We start from the raw sequence: 26,006 nt of genomic DNA, 5'->3' as shown, positions 1-26,006 counted from the left end.
ATATTTTTAGGCTCTACAGGCTCTACAGACTGTCACAACTACTCAACTCTGCCACTCTGTTGCAAAAGCAGACCTAGAAAATAAGTAAACCAATGAATATGACTTGTGATATTTGATTTTTACGTCATGAAACATGATTTTTCTTTTGATTTTTTTTCTTCAACCATTTTAAAATATAAAAACCATTCTTAGCTTGTAAGCAATACAAAAACAGGAAATATAAAACCAGGCCATTATTCACCAACCCTTGTATTATGTGAAGGAAGGCACACACAAAAGTCTAGTAATGTATAATTCCATTTATACACCAAGAGGCATTTATCCCTTCCTCTCTTCTTTATCTATGATTAAATGAGCTAAAGTAAAAGAGCCTAGCACATGATGGGTATTAAATAATTATTATCCTTTTATCTATGTTCCCTGTACTCCTCTTTCCCCCTCCATCTTTCTTTATAAAATGGGTTAGTCCATCTCTCTAAGGCATCGAAATTAATAATCTAATCTGTAATAAATAGAATATAAATGGATTGAAAGTAAATGTGTAAGAAAAAGTCTATAAACACAGCAAACATAGTGACAGTAGGTAGGGTAGTAGAAAGACTTATTTCTTAAACACTACTAAGTTAATTTTTTTTTAATCTGCATTATTTTTTAAACTAAGGCCTGCAATTCCTAGGGGCATAGTGGAATATTTTACATTTCTGAGGGAACCACAGCAGTACTTGACACATGTTGAACACCACGAACTATTAGCTTGAAGAAGTTCAGTTTCAACCTTAGATCACACTATTTCTTTTGATGATGTCATATCTTAGTGAAGCTGGATTTTCCAGTGGTGGTTGTGATAAAAAGCAAGTATGACCCCAAAACAATGAAGAACAGGAAATGCAGGTGGCAGTGTCTAATTTGATCCCAAAGCTTGAGAAGTTGTGCAGCACCCCCAATGCACACATTGCCCATTAGTAACTAACCGTGGCTATTAAAAACTAATATTTAAAAATTTCATAAGTTATTTTTTTCTCAAATGGCTACTAGGTCAGGGCATAAATAGTCATTAAGATGTCTGCACCTACTATGTGAAAAGGAACTGTTATGTATTTAGGGCACCATGAAAAAATTGCTGAGATAGAAGTTTGCCTTAAACCTACAAAGTCTGGAAAGCTCTGCTCTAGTTGTACCTGTCCACAAGTGTGTGTGTGTGTGTGTGTGTGTGTGTGTGTGTGTGTGCCCACTTGCTCTCAATCATGATAATCAACATAATACTTTTCTTGTACTTACCTCAGTGCTTGAAGCAACTAAGGAAAATTCACGAGAGAGGTCAAGCTTAATGCCATCAAAATTTATTTCTGAAGGCCTCGCAACTGGGTCAGCACTGAAAACATAAGATGGTCTAGGCACTCCATCTTGATTTACATTAGATTCCATTCTGCAAGAATAACAGTAACTTCCTTAGATAACCTTAATAAGTCAGCATATAAGCTATCCATAGTTTATAAAGTCTGTGAGTCCAGCCCACTACTTCTTGCCATGTAACTACATTTCCAAAAGGAAAACATTAGACTATTTCATCTATAACATGATGACCCATGGAAAGGACAAAAGACAATTATTTACAGATTTTAAGTCAAATAATACTGGATACAGCCTACCACTACTATTCATGTGCTGCAGCCTATGCGGAGATTCAGCCAAAGAGATTTCATGAGTAAAGGTAATCCATAAAATAAGAGAGTATAAAACACTCAGACTCTGCCTGAAATCCTCTCAGAAATCAAACAGTAAGGGCGGAGTAAATTATAACCTTGTGTTATTTTAGTTATTTAGTGTCTTCTGAAGAATGTTACGTACAGACTTTGTAATGTTTTAGCAATTAGGAGTCGGTAATCTGGACAATTACTTTCAACTTAATTCTTCCAAATAATGCAAGTAAAAAGTGAAATAACGTATGTGAACATATTCAAAACAGTACCTGATACATCACAGGTCTTAAAAATTAAGGTGAACATGGAATAATGCATCAGTAAACTATTACAACTAAATTAAACATCAAGTCACTAAATTTAAAGGTAAACTTAGGGGTAATCTTCACTGATAAAATATTAACATTAAAATATTTACTGAGAATCTACTAGGCGAACAATACCAGGGAGAAATGGAGAGAGCACTCTATTCTTTGAATATTATGAAATATTCAGAACAGTGACTGCCCACTAGAGTTCCTGGTTCAAGAAGGTAGTTAGTAATGGGCAACCATGGGGGTTAAATAAATGAGCCAAAGATGGCCCCTGTATACTGGCCCTGCATTGTTTACTTCTTCACAGCAGGCCAAGATCATTAGTTCAAAAACCCACTGAGGGGCTTTCCTGGTGGCGCAGTGGTTGAAAGTCCGCCTGCCGATGCAGGGGACACGGGTTCGTGCCCCGGTCCGGGAAGAGAGAGGCCACAACAGTAAGAGGCCCGCGTACCGCAAAAAAAAAAACAAAAAAAAAAAAACCCACTGAGGTGTCAAACTCAAATTTTTACACATCTGTTTGCTTTACATATAGCCAAAATAAGCTCATTTTTAGCCATTTAGAGCCCAACTGGTTCCCACATCCCATGAAACTGCACCCAACCATCTGCTTAGCCACAGATAAAAGCCAGGACTATAAGACCCCAAGCCACTGCCACCCTTTGGAGGTCTCTGACATAGTGACTCCCTACTGCGCTGCTGAGCAATATATCACTTACACAGAGCTCCCTCTCCCATTACCCCCACCCCTCCCCAATTCCCTTACCCTCTTCCCCTTCTAGGTGACTGGCCCTTCACTCTAGTCTCTGGAAAGTCTCATGCTGTGGGCAACTTGCCAAGCACGCAAAGTGCCTGTCAAAGTGCTACCCCAGTAAAGCTCCTCGTACGTTACTGCCACCTTGCGGTGTATCTTTTTCCTTGATCAGTCCTGAAACCCCCAAATTCAATCCAACAGGGCTGTTTTTGGTTTTGTTTTTCCTAAACTGCAAAAAGAGTTAAAGAAATTACACATTTACCTTCAACAAAACCCAGCAAACTACAAGATCACCAATCATACAATTAAGTAAGTTTAATATCTTTATTGCTTTTTTTATTGTATAATCAGTGATGTAATCAAAATGAGAAAATTACTTAAAGGCAGTTTGATAGAGTATTTCAAACATGCAATTTATGGGTGAAAATTAAGAAAAAAGGTATCTGATAGAATAAAAAATAATCACTGATCTAGAATATGGGAGGAAAGTGTGCAAAAATATGAAAGTACTGGCTTGACATTTCATAACTCAAATTTCATAGAAATGCCCAGGAAACTGGAAGGTAAGCGTCAATCTTTGCTTTCAATTAATTTTTGGTTAAAAAAACATATTGATAAACCTTTTATGAAATTACTAAGTTAAAAAGAATATTGTACCTCCTTAAAAAAGTAAGGTTACAGTAGTTTGTACGTGCTCATACGTTCAGTTTTCAATGAATAAACTGCCTCTTAACAATTATAAAATTAATGAGATGTACTATCACTTCCTGTACTTTTAGTTAACTTCTACTTATGTGTGGCCTCCCTAACTAGACTAGAAACTTCTTGAGGGCAAGGACCTTGTCTTATACTACTCTGTATCCCCTACAACAAATTCAGAGATTTATGTAGTGATAAAAACTCCCTGTATAGTGGCTTAATAATAATAAATAAAATCCTCTCTGCAAAAAAAAAAAAAAAAAAAATTGGTCTTACTCTTTTCTGATATTATCTTTAGCAACAGCAAGGTTCAAGACCTCATTTCTCATTTCGGAAGGCTGTTCCCACGACTGAGAAACAGCATCTTTTATCTTCTCTCCAGTGAGATTTCATGGTTGAAGACTGATGAAAAATAAAATCTGCTACTGAATGACGTTTCTGAATGTCATCCACAAAATATAGTCTCAAGAAAAGCCTTCACAACTGATGAGTCCTTTATATTATTTTGCAAGCTGAAGTCTCAGGTCTTGGACATCTAATAAAAAGTACACGCTGTTATGCTGCTTCGGGGTGAACATGTTGCCTTGTTTTAAGAACAAAAACAAACCTGAGTTTGATCACCTTGGGGATTAAAAATAAGCTAACCTATAAGGCATGACCTTTCGTCAATTAGTCCTTCAGTAAGGAATATTAAAGAGCTGCACCAGGCAGGAATCACTGAGCCAAAAAGTAGAACGAGATGGGGGAAACCTCCCAAACTGGGCGATGACAGCAGTCACTGCACTCGTCACACACACCCCCTTCCGCTTAGCACTGCAAAGCCCAAGAAGGGCGAGCCCCGGGCACCGGCAGCAGCCTGTAAATAACTGCACAGACGGCCACCACAGGGCCCCCATCCCTCCCAAATAACAGCACGTCACTTGCCGAGCAAACTGCTCACCTTAGGGATTCAGGACACCAGATTTGGCAATGGACGCCTGATCCTCAACACTAACAGCAGCAACAATAATAAAAATATTAATGATTGCAAATACTTAGTGCCTACTATACACCGGCACTTTCTAACAGGTTTACATATTATCATTTTATCTTCATAAGAGCCCGAAGAGGTAGGTTCTATTATTACCCCCTCTTACAGATGAGGAAACTGGCCCAGAAAGATTAAAGACGTTGCCTTGCGTCACACAGCCAATAAGCGGCGGAGACCAGATTTAAACCTCAACGCGAGTACAACGGCTCAACCCCCGACAGAAGCGCACCCGGTGGCCCAGGCGTCTTCATTGCTTCGCAACCCAGTTCCTGAGAGTAACCTCAGGGATGTCCCGAGCCCCGTCGGAAGGTGCTCACACTGCCTGAGACCTTTCCTCACCTCACCTGGTATGTGAGCAGTCCCCCACCTCCTTCCGCGTACCCTCACTTGCAAACGTTGCCCCGCCGGCCCAACCTGGGAGCAGCACCAAGTTATTTTCGTTTTCAAATTCAAACGGAACGCTGGGAGTGGGCGGAGCTTCCGGAACGACGCCCCTGAGCGCAGCCGGCTAGAGCTGTGGGCTTCCCTCCCACCCGCTCCCGCGAGAAGCTTTCAAATTTGGGGGCGGGTCTCGGAATGCCGGGCGACCAATGGGCGGAAGCGGCCTGGTGAGCGGCCAGTGGGCGGAGTTTCCCTGGAGCTCCGCTTGCCGGGCTAGGTAGGGCGCTGCCACAGGGCTGCGGTGCGTACCACCCTCTGTTGGCGGCGGCGCGGATCTCGGATTCCATCCTGGAGACAATAAAGACGTGGCGGAGGCCCCGAGGTGAGGTAGCTGCCACACTTAGCCCCGCGACTACAACTAGGGACCAGCCAACGAATGGCAGGCCTTGTCCTTGCGGGCCGGAATAGGCTCCGCATCGGGAGAGTCACTTTGAGCGCTGCCCGCGCTCGGAGGGTCACTTCCTTCGCTGCATGATCCTACCTGTCGTCCACAGCGGCCCTCGTGGACGAGATACATTTTTCCCAGAAAAGATTTTCAAAAGCATTCTTTCTCTTTTTGTTTTCTTGTTTTTGCCATTCTGGAAATATAATGCAACTACCGGCGTGAGGCGCTGTACTGTGACAGTCTATCTTCCATGCATAGGCAAGGTCTTTGCTGTACCCAAAATGTAAGTGCCAGTACATCTTATCTGCTTCTTTTAAAGTGATCCTCTTCTTTCGATGCGGTGTTATTACAGTCATATGACAAGTATTTACTACTTAGGCCATCTCTCCCTGCTGTACTTCATTTTAAAGAAAAGTAACTGCTAACGTTAATTGAGCATTTACCTTGTGCCAGTCATGGTGCTAAGCATTTAAAACTGATTGTCGTACTGATCCTGAGAACAACCCTGTGAGATAGGTACTGTTATTATGCCCCTTTTATAGGTTTCGAGGAAACTGAGTTCATATGATTAAGTAATTTGCTCAAAGGCATACAGCTATTAATGGTGGAACTGGGATTTTAAACTCAGCTGAATGACTTCAAGACCCACCCTCTCACATGTGATCTTATTTTTGACTCTTTTACTTGGTTAGTAGCATTTGTAGAATAGTACCTGGTTTGATGAGCTTACTGTCTTCCTTTTCTTATTCTATATTTATATTTCCCATAACCTCCCCCTTCCTTCTCTAACTTTCCACTGCCTCCTTATTCAGTTTGCCTTCTTTATCCACAAAAAAGTCATATTTGTGGTGAGCTAGTTTGGAGTAGAGAAGAGGATGCAGGACCAGGAGTAAAAATGAACAGAGAAAGTAGGTGTGAAAGGGAAGAAAGGAGGGAAGATAGAATAAAACTGTGCTTTACTGTACCAGCTGGAACTTAAGTCTTTAGGGGCCGCTGTGTCAAAGTCTCCATTTCTCCTTCAGGCACTTCTACCCCTAAATCTGCCCTTCCTGCCGTACCTCATAATGCCTTTATTGCTTTTACTAGCTGTTACTGATTTCCAGCTCCAGGTGCTACATTTATTTATGTTCAATAGATATTTATTGAAAACCTTCTATGTGCCAAACACTTGGCTAGAAGTCAGTTGAAACAGTGGAGGAGAGCTAGCAAAACAGACCCTAACCCTTCAGGAGCTTATATTCTAATAATTGAGAAAAAATTGCAAAGACGAATAATTGAGAAATTACAACTGTACTGAGTGGTTTGAAAGAAATGTTTACAGCTGAAAGACTATGTCACAGGGGAACCTGAGCAAATAATGTTTGATCTGGATCTCCAAGGGTCATTCGGCGTTAACTAGGTTTAAAAAACAGAGGAGGGCTTCCCTGGTGGCGCAGTGGTTGAGAGTCCGCCTGCCGATGCTGGAGACGCGGGTTCGTGCCCCAGTCCGGGAGGATCCCACGTGTCGCGGAGCGGCTGGTCCCGTGAGCCATGGCCGCTGAGCCTGCGCGTCCGGAGCCTGTGCTCCGCAGCGGGAGAGGCCACAGCAGTGAGAGGCCCGCGTACCGCAAAAAAAAAAAAAAAAAAAAAAGAGACGAGTAAGCACTCCAGGCATAAGGAATATAATACCAGGCACAGGGGCAGGATAAATACTATATAAGATCCAATGGATTCTCTGTCTTATTTTATTCTAGCTCCCAGAAGCATTCCACACAGTTTGTTTCATCCACACAGTTAAATGTTTCAGCCTTGAAACTTCACTTGGCCTCTGGGTCAGCAAAAGGTTATTCTCTCCTTGTTTACTCTTAACCTTACTAGCTGCCCAGCTTAGTCTTCTTTTCTGTCTCTTCTGCCTAAACTCTAAATTATGGGAATCCTCAGAGCTTGGTTTTGAGCTTCCCCTCTCCCCCACCTTTTTCTCTCCTTTACAGTATTCCTCTTGGCAAACTCATCAACTCCCATGGATTTAAATATCTTTATACTGATAACTCCTAAATTCCTTATCCTCCCCAGACCTCTCCTCTGAACTTCAACCAAATGCAAATATCTCATTATCCACTTATCATCTCCACTTGGATGTATAACAGACATCTCTAACTTAACATATTCAGTATGGGACCTTGATTTTTCATTCCAAAACTTAAAGCCTCTCTTCCCAAATCTCTGTCTCAGTAAATGACACCACCATGTATCTACCCTGTTACTCATGAGAAAGAATCATTTTTGAGTCCTCCTTTTCCCTCACCACTCTCATCCAGCTCATAAATGTATCTGTTGTACTTTTGTGTTATAAGTGAAATAAATACTCCTTTCCCTTTTCATTGCTCCGACCACTGCAGCCTCCCATCTGTCTACCTGCTTCAGGTCCTGTTCTCCATTCTTTATAGGGCAACGAAACCAATCTTAAAATGGAAATGATCATGTCAGTCCCTAGCTTAAAGCCCTTCAATGAATTTTTAGAATAAAATAATATTTATATGGTTCAGTGAAGAAAAAGTGCAAAAGAATATACAAAGTATGCTAACTTTTGTGTAAGCAAGAAGGAGAAATGAGAGTCTACATACTTATATGTATGTATACCACACACCCATTTTTGGCCTATTTTTGAAGATAGAAATACAAAAACTATAAAACAGAAAATTAGTTGAAAATGGTTATCTATAGGAGATGGGAATATTTTGCAAGGATTAGTGATAGGAGTGTGGCTTTCTGAATAAACTTCTTTTTTAAAAAAAGAGGACTTCCCTGGTGGCGTTGTGGTTAAGAATCCACCTGCCAATGTTGGGGACATGGGTTCGATCCCTGGTCTGGGAAGATCCCACATGCCGCAAAGCAGCTAAGCTCATGCACCACAACTACTGAGCCTGCTCTCTAGAGCCCACAAGCCACAACTACTGAGCCCATGTGCCACAACTACTGAAGCCCGTGTGCCTAGACCCTGTGCTCCAAAACAAGAGAAGCCACTGCAGTGAGAAGCCCAAGCACTTCAACGAAGAGTAGCGCCTGCTCACCGCAACTAGAGAAAGCCCACGTGCAGCAATGAAGACCCAATGCAGTCAAAAATAAATAAAATAAATTTTAAAAAAAGAGTTTTGCCTTTTCAAAAAATTAAATCTAAAACAATGGAAATAAAAGCAAGCCCTAAAATTTAACACAAAGAAAGAGATGAACTTACCTGTATATCAAATTGTCAGCATAGCCACACAGAGAAAAAGAACTTCTTCAATTAACTTGAGCATAGTACTCTATATACTGGAGTTAGGAGTTGTGGGAGCCAATGTAAGAGCAAAAGAAATGTAAAGACATCAATAACTTGGTTTAGTAGGTTTGATGTTTAAAGTGGTATTGGTTTAGTAATCTTGAATCTATTATACATGTGTTATAGGAAAAAGCAAAGGAGTGAATATATTCATGTTGTTTGGTACCAGGGTTCTCACTGTGGGAGAAGGGAAATAACAAATATGGTATGATAGAAAGTAAGGAAGAACCCCATGATGATGGATTTGAGTTGGTAGTAGAATGACATTATTATTATTATTTTTTTATCTTAATTGGGTCCACTGAGAGGGCCTGAAGGTCTGGAAGCCCTGGCACCCCAGTAACAATGAGCACCCCTAGGACCAAGCCACACAAATGGTTTCTAAATACCATTTATCACTAAAAGGAACCAGTACTCCTTGGAGAAAAGGCTGATTCCAGGACTGGAGCAGGGAAATTATAAAGTGAGCCTAGAACATTCTTGTCAGAAAGCAAAGAAGTCCTTAGAAATTAATAGGGTCATTCCAAAAGGACACTGGATCTGGCCTAAAGGGGCTTCCACTAACCATGCTTGGAACAATTTGAACCTCAAAAAGAATAAGAATAATGATGGTAATAGATTAAAACAGGTTTAATTTTTTTTTTTTTTTTTTTTTTTGCGGTATGTGGGCCTCTCACTGTTGTGGCCTCTCCCGTTGCGGAGTACAGGCTCCAGACGCGCAGGCTCAGCGGCCATGGCTCACAGGCCCAGCCGCTCCGCGGCATGTGGGATCTTCCCGGACCAGGGCACGAACCCGTGTCCCCTGCATCGGCAGGCGGACTCTCAACCACTGCGCCACCAGGGAAGCCCAGGTTTAATTTTTTAAGTCCTCTTCGTTAGCGGGGTGGATGGGGGAGAAAAGGACTAACAATGAAAAGCTCTTCTTTACACAAGAATGCCAGTTAAGGAATGCAAAAATGAATGCAAAAAGAATAATAAAATATTCCCCATATTGCAACTCCCATTGTAAAAATTGACATAGATAAAGCTTATCAAAGAATACTAAAACAATGGATAAAGGATGCTAAACCATTGGCTAAAAGGTTGTTGGGGAACAGGATATTAACACTATCTCAAAGAATCACCCTAGAGATTAACTCTTAATTAGGGGAAAAGGTAACTTTACAATGTAGAGATTTATTTATGAGACATACCTTAATCAAGTGAGGAAACAACATCACCAGTAATGGGACTATCTATCACCTGGTACTATTTGTGCCAGCAATGTTTAACCTGAATCTAATCACGAGGAAACAATCAGAAAGTAGAACATCTTACAACAGACCCAGGCTCTTCAAAAATGTCAGTGTTCGGGAAAGAGAAAATCAAAAGGTGGTGGATTGCTTTAGTCAGGAGAGAGGTGTTGCTAAATGAAATTCATGAATCTTGATTGGTTCATAGATTTTTTAAAAAGTAACTGCAAAAAACAATTTGTGGACAATTGTGGAAATACAAATATGGACTACAACGTAGATGATACTGAATCAGTATTAAATTTTGGACGTGTGATAATTTGTGACTATGTAGAACCATGTCTTTGTTTTGGGAATATGTTTGCTTCAGTATTTAGCAGCAAAGTGTCACAGTGTCTGCAACTACTTACCTTCAGAAGATTTGGGGAAAAAATAAAACAAAAACAAAATAGAAAGATGTTAGGGAGAACAAAAGAACAGAGAAAATAGAACCAAAAAAGCAAATGTGGCAAAAAGTTAATAATTTGTGGATCTAAATAAACGGTATAGCGATGTACATTGTGCCACTCTTTCAACTTTTCAAAACAGCTTGGAGCTTTTCTAAAATAAAAAGAAGAGGGAAAAAGCTTCCTAATTCTTTACAATGGCCTACCAGGCCCTACAGGACCAGGCGCCAGCCAATCTCACTCCCCACTTTCTTACCTTTGCGCAGTGAGTTGATCTACTCTGGGTACCGCAAACACACCAGGCTGTTTCCAGCATATGTGAACCTTTGCATGGGTTCTGTCCACCTGAATTCTCTCCTCCCCATTCATCATGTGGCTCACTTCTCTTCCTCCTTTACATCTCATCTATATAATATTACCTGCTTAGAGAAGACTTTCTGTCCATCTTATCTCAAATGACCCTCTTTTTATTTGCGGGCTCAATTCCATTTTCCTACTTTTTACAACCAGCAATTATTATATTTTTTATAATAATTATTATATGTCTGGTTTTTGTTGTTCTCCCACCTCCTAAAGGTAAGTTCTATGAGTACAAAAACTGTGTTTCTCTTTGTCACTGATGTATCCTCAATGACTCCATAAATACATGGTGATCAAATAAATATTTGCTGAACAATGAACGAAGGCTGATGTGCCTGGGGTGGGTAGATACCACGGAGAGGGATGGGCCAAGGCTAGATCCCACAAGGCTTAGTCAGCTCAGTTACTGATTTGGGTCCTTATTCTAAGAACAATGAGAAATCAATGGACTGTTGTAAGCGTGCGCACCCTACAATACAATTTGCCTCTGTGTTTTGAAAAGGTTAATCTGGAGCAGAGAATAGAGGCAGCCAAGGAGAATGTCGTTGAACCAGATGGGAGGCTATTGCAGGAATCCCAGCAAGAGGTGACAATAATGTGCACTTGGGAGATGCCCGAGCAGATTCAGAAGACTGGACGGATTTCAGAGGTATTTTTTCCCTACGTTTTCCATTTCAGCACCAGCCACTGGGTTTTCCCTTAGAAACATAGAGCCAACTTGACTGGGAGATGCTTAAGATTTAGTCCCCATTCCAAATAATTCCCTTGAAGTGAACATTAGCATAAGATGAAAAAATTGTTAAGTTACGTCAAGCCGATGGTCACAGCGTCTACTGGTAGTAATAGCTAACTTTTTATGTGCCAGTTGCTATTCTAAGCACTTTACACTCATTCAATCCTACATACCCTATATTTTGTTATCAGTATCCTGCATTTAACTGAGGAGAAAACTGAGACATGGCACTATTGAGGAATAGTAAAGGTATCTGCTACGTGGAGGTGTTAGGTTTAGTTCAGGTAATGTTTGTAAAGTACTTATAAAAGTGGCTGGCACATGTTAAATAATAATTTGTTGTATAAACAGTAAACAATGGAATTGGAATTGGAATCTGGGTAGTTTGGCTGTAGAGTCTGTGCAGTTAACCACTGCATTCTACTGCCTCTTAAAGTTTGGACTGAACACCCTTGGAATTCTATTAAAAAGACTGAGTGCCTAGCTCCTGCTGCAAAGCCACCTCCAAACGCAGGACAAACATAGTTTTACAATCCCAAAACTCGACATGTATTGATTACAAAGATTTGAATAACAGGTTCAATGAACATTTATCGAGCACCCATTATGCAGCAGGTATCTCTACCCTTAAGACGTCTTCAGTTTAGAGCAAGCCTTTCTCAGTCTGAGATTTCAAGAGTTAATCCCTAAGGCACCCACTGTATGTAATGCATTAATTTCACTCCTGTGTCTCTAGAACGGTATTACTTCTGTACCATCCTGAGAAAATTGGAAAAATAGTGACACAAATAATTCTTTTATGTCCTGTGGTTTATATGGGGAACTCCATGCACAGTTTCAAAACAGTATGACAAATGTTATGGTAGAAGTGTACAAGGAGTAATAGCTGCAGAATGAGTATGATTTAAGAGTGACACTTCTGAAGTTAGGCAGATCTGAATTTGAATATAAGCTCAGCCACTTACAGGAAGTGACCTCAGGAAAGATATTTAACTTCTTAAAGTCCCATAAAGGTGTGAGGATTAAAATAGCATTTGTGAGTTATTTAGTAAAGTCCTGACACATCGTGTGTTTCATTATGGTGGTTATTTTCATCATCTGCTTATTAAGTCACTGGAATGCAAGCTCATGAATGTCTGTCTAGGACCACTATAGCCCTGACACCTAGAACAGTGCCTTGCATATAACAGCCACTGAATAAATATTTTTTGTATTTAATTAATAAATGGCATCCAGCAAGGAAGATCTCATAAAGTGGCATGTAGGCTAAAATGAATGAATGGGATTTGCCAGTGAATTGCAGAGGGAAGCCCTTCCCGGCAATGAAAACATATGAGGCAATAAGAAAAAAGACAAGAGCACACAAAAGTTTACAAAAACTGTAAGTACATAGTTCTGTAAAACTGTGAGAATAGTGAAAGTGGATAATGTCAGGAGATGAAAAAAGTAGGTGGGACCTAGAGCATGAAGAGCCCTGTATAACTGCTAAAACGAGTTGAACTACTAAAGTTTATAGGGCATAGGAGGCTGTGCCCAGCAGAGACATGGAGGGAAAAGTAGGGGAAGAGAAGCAGCAGAAGGAATTAGGTCTATAATATCTCAGTCTCATGATCTGGGAGTCAAGATATGAAGGGACAAGACATAGAAGTTTATTATTTATAGGTGCAAAGGTAACCAGTAGAGGCAGAAAAATAACCATAATTCTCTTGGCTAAATGCTTCTCTGTCATTGTAGGAAGTAAATAGATAATATCTATAATTGATACATGAAGAGATAACATTAAGAGCATGCTATATTCAAAGATATGTCAAAAGAACCAAAAGTAAATTATGAGGGTGATTGCTTCTGGGAAGCAGGGCTGGAGTTGTGGGCAGGGGAAGCTTTTCGTTATAAACTTTTTTAAAATTTGCAGTAAACATTTTCTAATGTAATGTGTCAGAGCAAAGACACATTTCTTTATTAAGCACTTACTCTGTGTCAGCTGTAAGACCCCATCATCTTAGTGAAGGAGGCTCCCCACTCCTGAGTCTGCAGAGGTTGCATCTTTTGCCATCTTTCTGAAACATGCTAAACTACTATGTGCCTGAGAGCTTCTGCACTTTCTGTTCCCTCTGTTCCTTCCAAATGTCTCTGCATGACTAAGTCCACCTCATTATTCAATGTTACCCTCCCCAAAGAGGCTGTCTTTGCCCACCCTCCCTGGAGTTGCTCCCTTCACCCTCCAACCAGTCACTTTCAACCCAGATGGCCTCTTTTACTTTCTGCATGACACTCACAATAACTGAAATTACCTTATTTATCTGTTTACACTATGTCTTCCCCCACCACAGTGCAAGCTTATGAGACAGAGACCTCATCCATCTTGTTTACTATGTCCCTAGTACCTAGGACAGTGCATGGCACATAGTAGGTGCTCAATAAATATTCATTAGGTATTCAATAAAATTTTATTAATTGGATGTATAGATGAATTAGTACTGTGCATTTTCCTATATGCCATCTCATTTAGTCTTAAGACCCTAATACTTCTCCAGTATAAATATATACATGTAAATATATATACACACACACATACACCAGAGATGGGTTTCACAGTCCAGACTCTTCCAAGTGCCAAAACTGTGGCTTCTCTTTCTTCTTCATTTTCAATGTCCTCTGGTGGTGAAGGATCTCACACTATTTTGAAAAGATGTTTTGTGTCCTGTTAGCAAGGGTAAAATTAACAGACAGCAGTTCACGTGGGAGGCTACCAAAGTCGTAGGACACAGGGGGACATCCTTCACCTGGATGAGCTAAGAGGCCGAGCGCAGGTGCTGTGATGACCTGACAGTGATGACAGTAGCACCTGTGGCTCTTCTACACAAAGAGGCATGCTCACTTGAATGGTGGGGATGGGCTGCAGTCACTGGCCTCCCTTCCACACAGCTCTCCAGGGTTGGTCAGCAACCATCTCACATGGGCTCTCTCCCCACTCTGCCCTTTTGTGGAAGTCAGTCAATTGAATATTAAATGTCTCTTTCTCTTTGAATCCATGATCTAACAATCTCAGTTGTCCACAAGTCAACATGGATACATGTAACTACACGGAAGTGTGGGGCAAGAAAGAAAAACACAGCATTAATATTTCAGGACCTTTTCTCACTGCAAATATGAAAAACCACAACGTTCTGTTACCAAAATGGAAATATTTAAAACCAAAATAGTACTATTTATACATCATATCTTGCATTGTTTTATAAATAGCACAAGGCGGTGCTAGTGGACCTCACATACATATTTTTTAACAATAATTATAGCCTTTCTGGTCAACTTTTCTATTCTAAAGACTTCTGTTTCTGATGAGCTATTTCAAGATTCTAGCTTCCTCAGAAGGAGGAAGCAGGATCATGCCAATATCATCTTTTTATTTTAGAAAATATTATCTTTATTATATGCTTTTCAGATTTCAATTACTAGAGAGAATAATGATGTCATGAATAATTTGATTATTTTTTGGTTGAGGGAAGCCAATGAATTACTGTAATTAATTGATATATAATGAGACCAATTTTAGTAAATCCCTCAAAACATACAATCTTTGCTCTATGCCAACAGGGCCTTAGTGATATTGGGAGGGAAGAAGGGAAATGAGAAAGGGGAAAAAGAGGAAATGCATATTTGGATACTTTTTGTTTTCAGTCATCCAAAAGAATATTTCTGAGTCTTTAGTCACAGAGTTATAGAATATTAGAGACGTAAAGGGGCCTGCAAATTTATACATTTATACAGTATTTTTTACAAACTTATCACATGTTTTAAATATAGTTATGTCAAAACTTAAAGCTTTCCTTCATTGAATGCATGGAAAGTGGTCCTATCCTGTGGTCAACCAGACCACAAATGACAAAGCCATATGACCTAATTGACAAAGCCAGTCCTCATTTGCAAGCTAATCACTAAAATCCGACTTATTTTCTCTCAAAAAACGTCTTATTTTATTTTTCAGTTCAGATGTGTTAATATTTCTTTTAAGCAATAGTATCAAAAACACTGAGAAGTAAGTTATAGAATCCATGTTGTACAATATATTTCTAAAAGCAATCAAGATTAAAATGATACAACTCTCATATAATTAATTTTACATTAGTTCATTGAAACAAAGTAATACATTTTTCATTACTTAATTTGCAGTAATACAATGTAGTACCCAGAGTAGAAGTTATGTATGAATCAGGACCTATGAGAGCAGGTATGATATTCTTTAGGAAATGTACAATACATGATTCAAAATCTGAAATGCTTAATAAAAGTATACACTGTTTATATTAATCAGGGTAATTGAAGCTAGCTGCTGTAAAAAAAAAATTCCACACTGTTTTTTTTTCTTAATTTTTTTTTTTAATAAATTTATTTATTTTATTTTTGCTGCTGCTCGCAGGCTTTCTCTAGTTGCGGCGAGCGGGGGCTACCCTTCGCTGCGGTGTGCGGGCTTCTCATTGCGGTGGCTTCTCTTGTTGCAGAGCATGGGCTCTAGGCACACGGGCTTCAGTAGTTGTGGCATGCGGGCTCAGTAGTTGTGGTCACGTGCTCTAGAGCGCAGGCTCAGTAGTTGTGGAGCACGGGCTTAGTTGCTCTGTGGCATGTGGGATCTTCCTGGACCAGGGCTCGAACCCGTGTCCCCTGTACTGGCAGGCAGATTCTTAACCACTGCACCACCAGGGAAGCCCCACACTGTTTTATTTGTCATTCATTTCATAGCCCCAGTGAAAGTAGGGTGACTCCGGGGCAGCTGTCTTCAAAATAGCAGCTTGTTTCCTTTCATCTGGTAATCTGCAATATTGAACTCCATGGGCCCAGAAGAAGGGAAAGAGAGCTTGAATAATGGTGCTGGGGGAGTTTATAACGAGGCCTGGAAAGTGGTGTCCATTACTTCTGCTCATGTTCCTGTAATAGGAACCCAGGCATGTGGCCTCAATCTAACTGCAGGGGAGAAAGGGAAATGTGGTTTTCCTGCACACTCAGGAGGAAGCCCAGCTGATGAGTGCATAGCCCATCCCTGTCACATAGCTAATAACTAATTGGTCCAGCAGCTAGCAAATTCACATGTTGTTATTAGGAGATAGTAAAAAGTAAATAATTCAGAAGATGAAATAAAATGGGAATGTACTATAATCAGAATAAATATCTCATGATCTAGATTTGATAAAATAGGATTTAGCTCCCTTATTGGATGATATACAACTAATCTGAGAAAAATCTTGTAAAAATCTTACCTGTGGGTGTTAATCAATGTATCTTTAAAAAGTTGGTATTCCTAAAAAAATCCAGTTACACTGAAAAATAATCGGCATCGCTACCACCACCGTTCATAGGCTATTTGAAGGTGCTTTCCTTTCTAGCTAATGACAAGGGCCAGGATGAGTATTTTTGAAATATCTGAAAAGAATTGCTTTCCTTTAAAAATTTTTTTAAGCTGTGTTTGCTTTGCTCTCATAGAATTTTCAAGGGCATTGCATTCTTTGATTGCAGTCCAAAAAGGGCAGAAGTACAGTCACCCCCACTACCCATTCTGATTTAACTCAGAATATCCCAACATCAGCCCAAATGCCCTGGTTCTAAAGCAACATTTTGCTCTTATCAGAAATACGTATAAGGAAGACAGGCATTGGGCAGTTTTTTTATGTGCTTTGATTAATTATTCAAGGAGGCTTCCCCAGTCATTTGAATTGTCCCTTTCTTAGGTAACCAGGAGATTTTTACTTCTTGGGACAATGCACCATAAGAAGATTCCAGATAAGTGAGTGTATGCCTTTCTTTTCTAAAGTAGAAGAATGGACCATAGTAAAGGGAGAGGTGGGAACATAGAATGTATGCTCAAGACAGAGGAAAGAGTATGTTTAAGCTGGGGGAAAAATAAATAGGGCTTTATGGTCAAGTAGACAGGTCAATTCCAGGCTCTGTCACTTAGAAGTTTGTGACACTGGGCAAGGTCAACGGACCTTTCTGAGTCTGATGCTTCTTTCTTTTTTTTTTTTTTTTTGTTATTGGCGTATAGTTGCTTTACAGTGTTGTGTTAGTTACTGCTGTACAGCGAAGTGAATCAGCTATATGTATACATAAACCCCCTCCCTCTTGGACCTCCCTCCCACTCCTCCCCCCATCCCACCCGTCTAGGTCATCAAACGCCAGCTTCTCTTGGGTACAGAAGGTACCAATAAATGGTAGTTCTTATTACAATCTTACAGGAGAGACCCATGTAGAAAAATAACATGAGCATGGCCTAGATCATAACAAATATGATCTTCTCTTCTCCTGAGGGAGAGAATCCTCATTGGATTTTATACATTTCTCATATTTATTTACTAGATTTTAAACACTTCTGGGTTTACAGGAACTGTGCTTTACTCATTTTTGCAAACTCCTCAGTCCTAAGGACTGCTCTTGCACCTAATGGAAAAAGACGAAGACTTGGGACTGAATCAACAATCTTCAGTTCATGTTAGATGTTCGATGAAGATCTGAACAAATATGATGAGAGGATGAGAAGAATGAGGGAGAAAAGCTGGCTGTCCAAAAAGAACTCATAAAATTACACATGGTGTAGGGCCCAAACCACAAACACTTAAAAGGCATTCAGAATTCTAATGAATTATTTCTAAGTTGAAGGAAATATTTCAGTAGAATGTCTAAAATACATTTTTAATTCTGAACTTGATTAACAATAATTCTGAGTCACAGTTAGGATATACAATTTGTGGAGATGTTAAAAAAAACCAAAACCATTCAAATGAGTGAATAGGGGATATTTGTAGGAGTGTTTGGGACAGATCTGAAATGGGTTGTTTTATTTCATTTGTTCTGATTACTCATTGTGGGGCAATAAGTAACTAGGCAGATTAAGTACCAAACAGATCATTTGGGACAAAAAGAAACATCTATATTCAATGACTATAAATTTAGCCTATCCAGCCTCTTCTTACCACATCTTCACACTATCCAGCATGGGGCTCAACTACTGGCTGTGTCAGTCAGCCAAGAGTATCAGGTTCCTTTGCTAAAAAATATTCCAACTCAAATCATCTTGGCACACAATACCAAAAAAATTTCTTTGTCCAATAAAGTGAACAAATTTTAGGAGACTGACTAGAAACAGAAAAGCAAGTTACTAATGGAGCTTTTCTGAAATGTTACCATCAAGTGTCTAGACATGATCTGGGGTTTGTTTGTTTGTTTTTCTGTTCATTCTAAGCAGCACCCATGGGGCCTTTCATTGGAGGTGTCATATCTTTCATTGACAATGAGCTGTTTTATTCTGTTGTTTTTTGAATATTTCCTCTTCTTTGTTCCCTCTATTCTTTCCTTCAGGGATTCCTCTTTGTTTTTCTTCAAATGTTTGGTGATTCTCGGTTGTCCTTCTGTTTGCATTTTCAGTTGTCTCTTAGCCTTCCCTGTATGTCTGAGTGCTTATCTGTTCAATGTTTCTGCTTCCTGTGGTTATAGGGGAGAGGCAGGACATGCTACCAGACTGAGTGGATCAGTAGCTCATCTTCTGGGCACGGGAACTCCCACTTTCTTTTGGGGTACACACACCTCTTGGTTACTATCCTGCTTATAATGCCCAGGGGGTCCCATTGGAATTGCCTTTGCTGTTTGCTGCATAGCACAGGTGGAAGGAGAAGAAGAACTGCCTGATGGTTCCTACTGCTGTAATGCTACCAAAATCACACTGAATGTTAGTTTGGGACTGCCTCCCGTCCCTGTATTCGCTTTCCCCAAGCTTGGAGCAGTACTGAAGCCTGACTCACAACTTACAGGTGCCCTCTTCTTTAGTGTTGGGCAGTGGATCCCTCCTTCAGTGTTATCCCAGTTCTACTTTCTGTCTTTCAGCAATTTCTGCAGAATTTTTGATCCATTTAGAGCCATTCATCTTGTAAGTCAACATGACCTCCAATTATCTATATATCTACATATATATATATATATCTTTTAGGTTAGTTTTAGGGTTTAGATCAGGGGAGGAAGGCTGGTTGAACACGTGTTTGTTAATATTGCCATATTGATCCAATATCTCTATAGAAGTTTTCCAACATTTTTAAGAGACATACTACTTTTCAAACAAGATCTCATGTAGAGGATCAACATATTAAACAGGTAAAAGCAAAACTGATCTAGTTGAAGTAGAGGAAGCAGCCCTGCATGTAAACTCATTGGTCTCCCTTTGGCTCTTCATTGCAGTTCCTGAGACCCTCAGGAACTTAGGGTTGGAATGGAATCCAACCCTAAGATTCTGTGGAATCTAAGATTCTATGGAATCTTAGAGCTCTGCAGAACAGATGAAAAACCATTGACAAGATTTATAGTCCAGGAATGCCTGGCCCATTATAGGTTCTTAATAAATACTAGCTATCATTATGGATAAAGAAGATGTGCTGTGCGGATGGAATGGAATACTACTCAGCCATAAAAAAGAATGAAATTTTGCCATTTGCAACCACGTGGATGAGCCTAGAGGGTATTAGGTTAGTGAAATAAGTCAGACAGAGAAAGACAAATACTGTATGATATCACTTATATGTGGAATCTGAAAAATGAAACAAACTAGTGAATATAACAAAAAAGAAACAGACTCACATATATAAGGAAAAAACTAGTGGTTACCAGTGAGGAGAGGGAAGGGGAGAGGGACAAGACAGGGGTAAAGGAATAAGAGATACAAACTACTGTGTATAAAATAAATAAGGTACAAGGATATATTGTACAGCACAGGGACTATAGCCAATATTTTACAAAAACTATAAATGGAGTATAATCTTTAAAAATTCTGAATCACTGTACTGTATACCTGAAACGTATAATATTGTAAATCAACTTATACCTCAGTAAAAAAAAGTCCCCAATTAATAGACAAAAAAAAGTAACTATCACTATTATTACTGTTAACAACATTGCCCCTCTACCTTCCCTAGCCCAAGGCCTTCCGTAGGTCCTCATACCAACTTCTGCCATTCATTCTGGCAGTCCCATCTTGGAGAGAAGGAAAACAATTTTTTTACAGAATCAACAGCAGTTGAGCACCTACTAAATATACCCAGGCACTCTCCCAGGCCCTCACATGTTAACCTGGCTTAATCCTTACAGTGATGCTATGAGGCAAGTGTTTGAACTCCAGGATATGATGAAGAAATAGGAGCTCAGACAGACATAGCAGGAATGTACACAAATTCAAATGAGTAAGAAGTGTCCAGTTATTTTATTTTCTTAAATTTAATTAAAACTAACTCCTAGCATGACTCCACTAGAATGGCAGGAAATGACATCTCAGCCATTCAGGGACCTGACTCGGGATTCTGGCTCTTGCCCAGTGTGCTAACGCATGGAGAGGGCCTGTCCTGTCCTCTCTCTTCCAACTGCCTGTATATCTGCTGGATCCCCATTTTCTGTACTAGAAAAGTTTCCTCTGGAGTGAGCCACTCCATGGCTTCTGTGTGACTTGCGATGTCGAGGATCTTTGAGGGGTTGGGGCAGGTCAAGGTACACCCCACCTCACAGCCATCCTCTCTGAGCACTAGCTTCCTCCTCCGGCCACTGCACTGAGGCTACTCAGATCTCAGGAATCCTCCCACCCACAGACCCCCATTTTTAGTGACAGGTATGTTTGTCTTTTCCTTCTTGCTGCCCTCGAAGAGTCTCCCTTTCTCCTTCTAAGAATCCGTAGGGGACTTCCCTGGTGGCACAGTGGTTAATAAGACTCTGCATTCCCAATGCCGGGGCCCAGGTTCAATCCCTGGTCAGGGAACTCGATCCCACATGCATGCCACAACTAAGAGTTGGCATGCCACAATTAAGGAGTCCTTGAGCCACAACTAAGGAGCCCACATGCCACAACTAAGACCCAACACAACCAAATAAATAATATTTTTTAAAAAAAGAAAGAATGTGTAGAAGACTCTAGCAGAGTTTGAACTTTAACAAAACAAAAAGTGCTCCATGGAAATGTCTGCTTTCCTTGTGCAAAAAAAACCCCAAGGCAATAAATACCATGAGTCTTTTGCTGAGAAAGGGAGTGGTGAGCACAGGATATAGAGAATATGAAAAATTGATTCTAAGTTTTCCTGCCTCAAAAATTAAGTCACTGATTGACCCAAAGCCCTGCAGTAGTAAGAGGCACACCAACACCACCTGACTAGGACACGCACGGGTAGACCAAGCTCCAGTCGCTGCAGGGCAGGTGCTCCTGGGCAGGGGAGAGCAGCAGCTGCAGATTCTAGCTCAGAGTGGCCCTGTAACCACATTGATGGAGATCACGAGTGGATGAGATCCAGGGACTAGAGTCTTAGCAGAGTCTGCAGTCCGAGCCGAGAGCTGACTCACCTACAGGGACATTCCATCATCTTACACTAGACAAACAGTGTGTCCCAAGGACAGAATCTAAATTATTCTAATCTTAGGGCTTCCCTGGTGGCGCAGTGGTTGAGAGTCCGCCTGCTGATGCAGGGGACACGGGTTCGTGCCCCGGTCCGTGAAGATCCCACATGCCGTGGAGCGGCTGGGCCCGTGAGCCATGGCCGCTGAGCCTGTGCGTCCGAAGCCTGTGCTCCGCAACAGGAGAGGCCACAACAGTGAGGCCGGCGCACCGAAAAAAAAAAAAAAAAATTCTAATCTTAGAATTTCTGCATCTTTAGGCTTATGTAAAGCTTTGCTTGCCAGAAACAGAATGACAACACTATTAAAAAGCATTTAAATGGAACAAACCCAGGCACTTTCTCAGATTTTAGTACATGCATCATGTAAGGGAGAGTTAAAAGGAAATGACTTTTTACACATAAATGTGCTTACAGATTTTCGGATTATATCCCTTTGAACAATAATTTCATATTTTTAGATGAAAGACTTTTAATCCTTCTTCAAACAACCAAGAATTTAATTTTGTTCTAAATTAATTTACTTGCAATGCTAATACGAATAGTTTGTTATTATTCAGATATAAAATGTTAAATGGCCAAGGAGTTAAATCACAGAGAAAACTGAACAACTTAATTTTGGATCTATCTTTATTTTTATGTATACAGTGGTATTTTTATATTGACCTCAACTGTCAAAAACACATTAAAAATAAAAAAGCAGGGATGTGAGAGATGGTATAATTCCTCTGACAGCCAAAATAGTGTTTATAATGTTTATGTTTTCATAAGTGAGACCCTTGGACCCACAATTTTTGTGTTTACCCCAGTTCACTTTTCCTTTACTAAACATTCTAGATGTGTTGTAAATTATGGAACAAACAAACAAACAAACAAAAACAAGAAAATTGAAAGTTCAAAGAAAAACTCTTCTGAAGATGCACCAGCCAAAGGCTACCACTGTTAACATTTTCATCGGTTTCTTTTGGGGTGTCTTCCTATATATGTGTTTCAGATTCCCACTATTGTTACTGTAACTTCTTTCTTTTATAGTCATGGTCAGCATTGCATTCTCTTTTTTCTTTTTTACTTATTATTGTAAAATAAGTATTTCTCCCATTTAAAAAGTAGAGTCTTCATAAGCCTTTTTCATGGCTAATAGTCTATCATATGGCTGCATTACAATTCACTTAACTAGAGGGATTGTCTTCCAGAAAATCCATTCCTCTGGATTCCATACCTTGCTTCTCAAATGTGGCTTAAGTGCCAGGGGTTTCTGGATGCCACAGGATAAATACCTTCTTAAAGTAACCAATTTCTGACAAAATTGGAAGAGGAGATTCATTCTAGATAAACCCAGTCCAGAATTATGGAATAGAACAAGAAATGTATATGATTTTTAAGATAAAGCAGGAAAAGGATTTTTTAAATTAAATGAAATGTGGTAGAAGAGAAAATATTAACATTTGTGAAATGTCATTGCATCTTGCAATGTGATGGTCTTTTGTGATGCATACAATATTTGCAATGTGATGGTCTTTTGTGATTCATACAATATTTGTCTTTTTGCAACTGGCTTATTTCACTTAGCATAATGTCCTCAAGGTTCATCCATGTTGTAGCTTGTGATAGGATTTCCTTCATTTTTATGGGTGGATAATAATATTCCTATAAACCAAATTTTGTTTATCTATTCATCCATTGATGCATCTATTCATCCATTGAGCATGGTACCATCTGGACATAGAGCAGGGCATCCTCTTAGAGACAGAACACAGAATGCCGAGCAGATGAGAAAGCTGGTGGAGATGTACTTGCAGTCCATTGACTTGTAGTTCAGACATAATTTTGATAAGTAAACACCTTTACCAGGTGAACTGGGATAGATAAGGGTTTTGTTTTTTTTAATTTGTCATTTTAATATAATTTCAGACTTATAAAAAGATGCAAGAAAAAGTCACCAGGAAACAAAAATCAGTTATCATATATCCTTCACCTAGTTTCCAAATGTACACAATTATGTAATGATAGTACAATTATGAAAAACAGAAAATTTACTTGGATACCATACTATTAATTGATATATAGATCTTATTCAAATTTCCCTAGTTGTCACACTAATGATTTTTTATGGTCCTTGATCCAATCCAGGATCATATATTGCATCTAGTTGTCATATTTTCTGTCTTCTTCAGGCTAAGACATTTCCTCACCTTTTCTTTGTCTTTCATGACATTGATACTTTGGGGGAATATTGGCCAGTTACTTTGTAGAATGTCCTTCAAGCTGGGTGTGTCTGAGGTCCTCATGATTAAATTTAGCTTATGCATTTTTGGAAAGAATACTACAGAAGTGATGCTGTGTCCTTCTCAGGGTGTCATTTGAGGAGTCATGTGATGTTGGTGTATCTCATTACTAGTGACGTTAACTTTGATTACTTGGTTACGGTGTTGTGAGCCTGATTTCACCACTGTAAAGTTACTGTTATTCTCTTTTTTTTTTTATTTTATTTTTGGCTGTGTCAGGTCTTCATTGCTGTGCGCGGGTTTTCTCTAGTTGTGGCGAGCGGGGGCTACTCTTCATTGCAGTGTGCGGGCTTCTCATTGCGGTGGCTTCTCTTGTGGAGCAAGGGCTCTAGGCATGCAGGCGTCAGTAGTTGTGGCACGTGGGTTCAGTAGTTGTGGCTCACGGGCTCTAGAGCACAGGCTCAGTAGTTGTGACACATGGGCTTAGTTGCTCCGGGGCATGTGGGATCTTCCCAGACCAGGGCTCGAAGCCGTGTCCCCTGCATTGGCAGGTGGATTCTCGATGACTGTGCCACCAGGGAAGCCCCTGTTATTCTCTTTATAATTAAAAGTATCTCGTGTGGAGATACTTTTTAAATATGCATATATCCTGTTTCTCATCAAACTTTGTCCCACTAATTTGATGAGTCTTAACCTAAAGCAATTATTACTGTAGTATTGGCCAAATGTGAGGCCAAGATTTGGGCTTTAGAATAAAATTGGAAAGAGTCTCCAGAAGTAGGTGAGGAATATCTCGCAATCTGGCAGGTGATAAAGAGCAGTTTGGAATCAGACAGATTCACATTCAAATATTGGCTCCACTGTGTATTAGCTGTGTGGTTTTAAGCAGTCTACCTTATAGAGTTTTTATGGTGGTTATAATGAATAGAAATAACTTTGCACAGTCTCTGGCATACCATAAATGCTCAGTAAATTTTTAGCTATTATAATAATGATTTTGGTTATTATAAGAATCTTCAATAAAAAGAAAACCCAAAGGTACTTTCTTGGCTTAGTTCCTTAAGTAAAAAGTGCCCTTTCTTTTTTCTTTCTTTTTTTTTTTTTAATTTTTAGCCTTTTATTAAATCTCAGTGGGAAGAAAATACTTCTGATGTACCAGTTAAATGAGCAAGAAAGCACACTGAATATGCACACACACGCGTGCACGCGCGTGCCATATGCCCAGCACTTTGGATGTAATGACAAAGGAGAGAGACTAGCTGAGATTAAAAGTATTATAAACATAATATCCAGGATTTTTGAGCACTTTAGCAGATACTGCTGGGGTTTTTTTTAAGCCAGGAGCCAATCTCCCATTCATAGTAGAACTCTGCTGTATGAGTAAGTGGAAATGTTATGGGCTAAAAAAAATTTATTTCCCAAGTTCCCTTGCGGTCAGAGGTGGCGAATATGGCCAGGAAACAAAAGTCTGCTAGAGGTGACTTCAAGGAAAGCTGCTGAATTTTGATAAAAGAGACACAGCTGACATGTGCCTTTTAACCTTCATTCTCCCCGCTTCTTCCTGCCTGGAATTCAGAAGCAATGCTTGTAGATGTAACAGCCAGCTTGCAACCTAGGGGCAGAAAGCCACATACTAAAGATGGCAGGGCAGGAAGATTAAAGGAACCTGGTTCCTTCTGCACCCGGTCTTCTCTTTTTATAAATGAGGAGACTGAAGCTCAGAGATGTTAAGCAAATTATCCACGGTCAGTTAGCTCTTAAGCAGTGCAGCTGAGATTCAAATCTACGTCTATATGACTCCAGAGGCGTCTATTTTCTACTACAGTACAAAGCTTCCTGAACATATCCAGAACTCTTTCTTCCCCCATTCACACAGTCTGATGGACAAAGCAAAGTGTGATGGGCAAAACAAAACGTCTAATGTCTGACGGCAGAGCCACAAATATTACTTATTCGTTCTCTTTGTTGACTACCAGCAATCCCAGTCTGGTA

At 39.9% G+C, this 26,006-nt stretch overlaps 2 protein-coding genes across 5 annotated transcripts in view; one reads left to right on the top strand and one right to left on the bottom strand.

The window, feature by feature from the left end:
- The window catches only part of KIF20B (kinesin family member 20B), a 74,238-nt gene extending 69,319 nt beyond the window's left edge, over positions 1–4,919 (bottom strand). For all 3 annotated transcript variants that reach the window (XM_029200903.1, XM_029200904.1, XM_029200905.1), the window contains exons 1-2: positions 4,839–4,919; positions 1,279–1,426 (exon numbers count right to left, since the gene is read on the bottom strand). In XM_029200903.1, coding sequence (XP_029056736.1) covers positions 1,279–1,425 — 147 coding nt within the window. In that variant the 5' untranslated portion in view covers position 1,426; positions 4,839–4,919. The remainder of the gene's footprint in view (positions 1–1,278; positions 1,427–4,838) is intronic.
- A 595-nt stretch (positions 4,920–5,514) lies between these two features.
- The window catches only part of PANK1 (pantothenate kinase 1), a 109,835-nt gene continuing 89,343 nt past the window's right edge, over positions 5,515–26,006 (top strand). The window contains exons 1-2 of one of the 2 annotated variants that reach the window (XM_029245382.1): positions 5,515–5,603; positions 11,159–11,305. In XM_029245382.1, coding sequence (XP_029101215.1) covers positions 5,571–5,603; positions 11,159–11,305 — 180 coding nt within the window. In that variant the 5' untranslated portion in view covers positions 5,515–5,570. Of the gene's footprint in view, positions 5,604–11,158; positions 11,306–26,006 lie in introns of those variants that run through there. The other variant, XM_029245381.1, reaches the window with a different exon arrangement.

This window comes from Monodon monoceros, unplaced genomic scaffold, assembly GCF_005190385.1.
Source record: "Monodon monoceros isolate NGI ecotype Baffin Bay Population unplaced genomic scaffold, NGI_Narwhal_1 Super_Scaffold_4, whole genome shotgun sequence".
Lineage (NCBI taxonomy): Eukaryota > Metazoa > Chordata > Mammalia > Artiodactyla > Monodontidae > Monodon > Monodon monoceros.
This window is presented reverse-complemented; position numbering and strand designations above follow the sequence as displayed.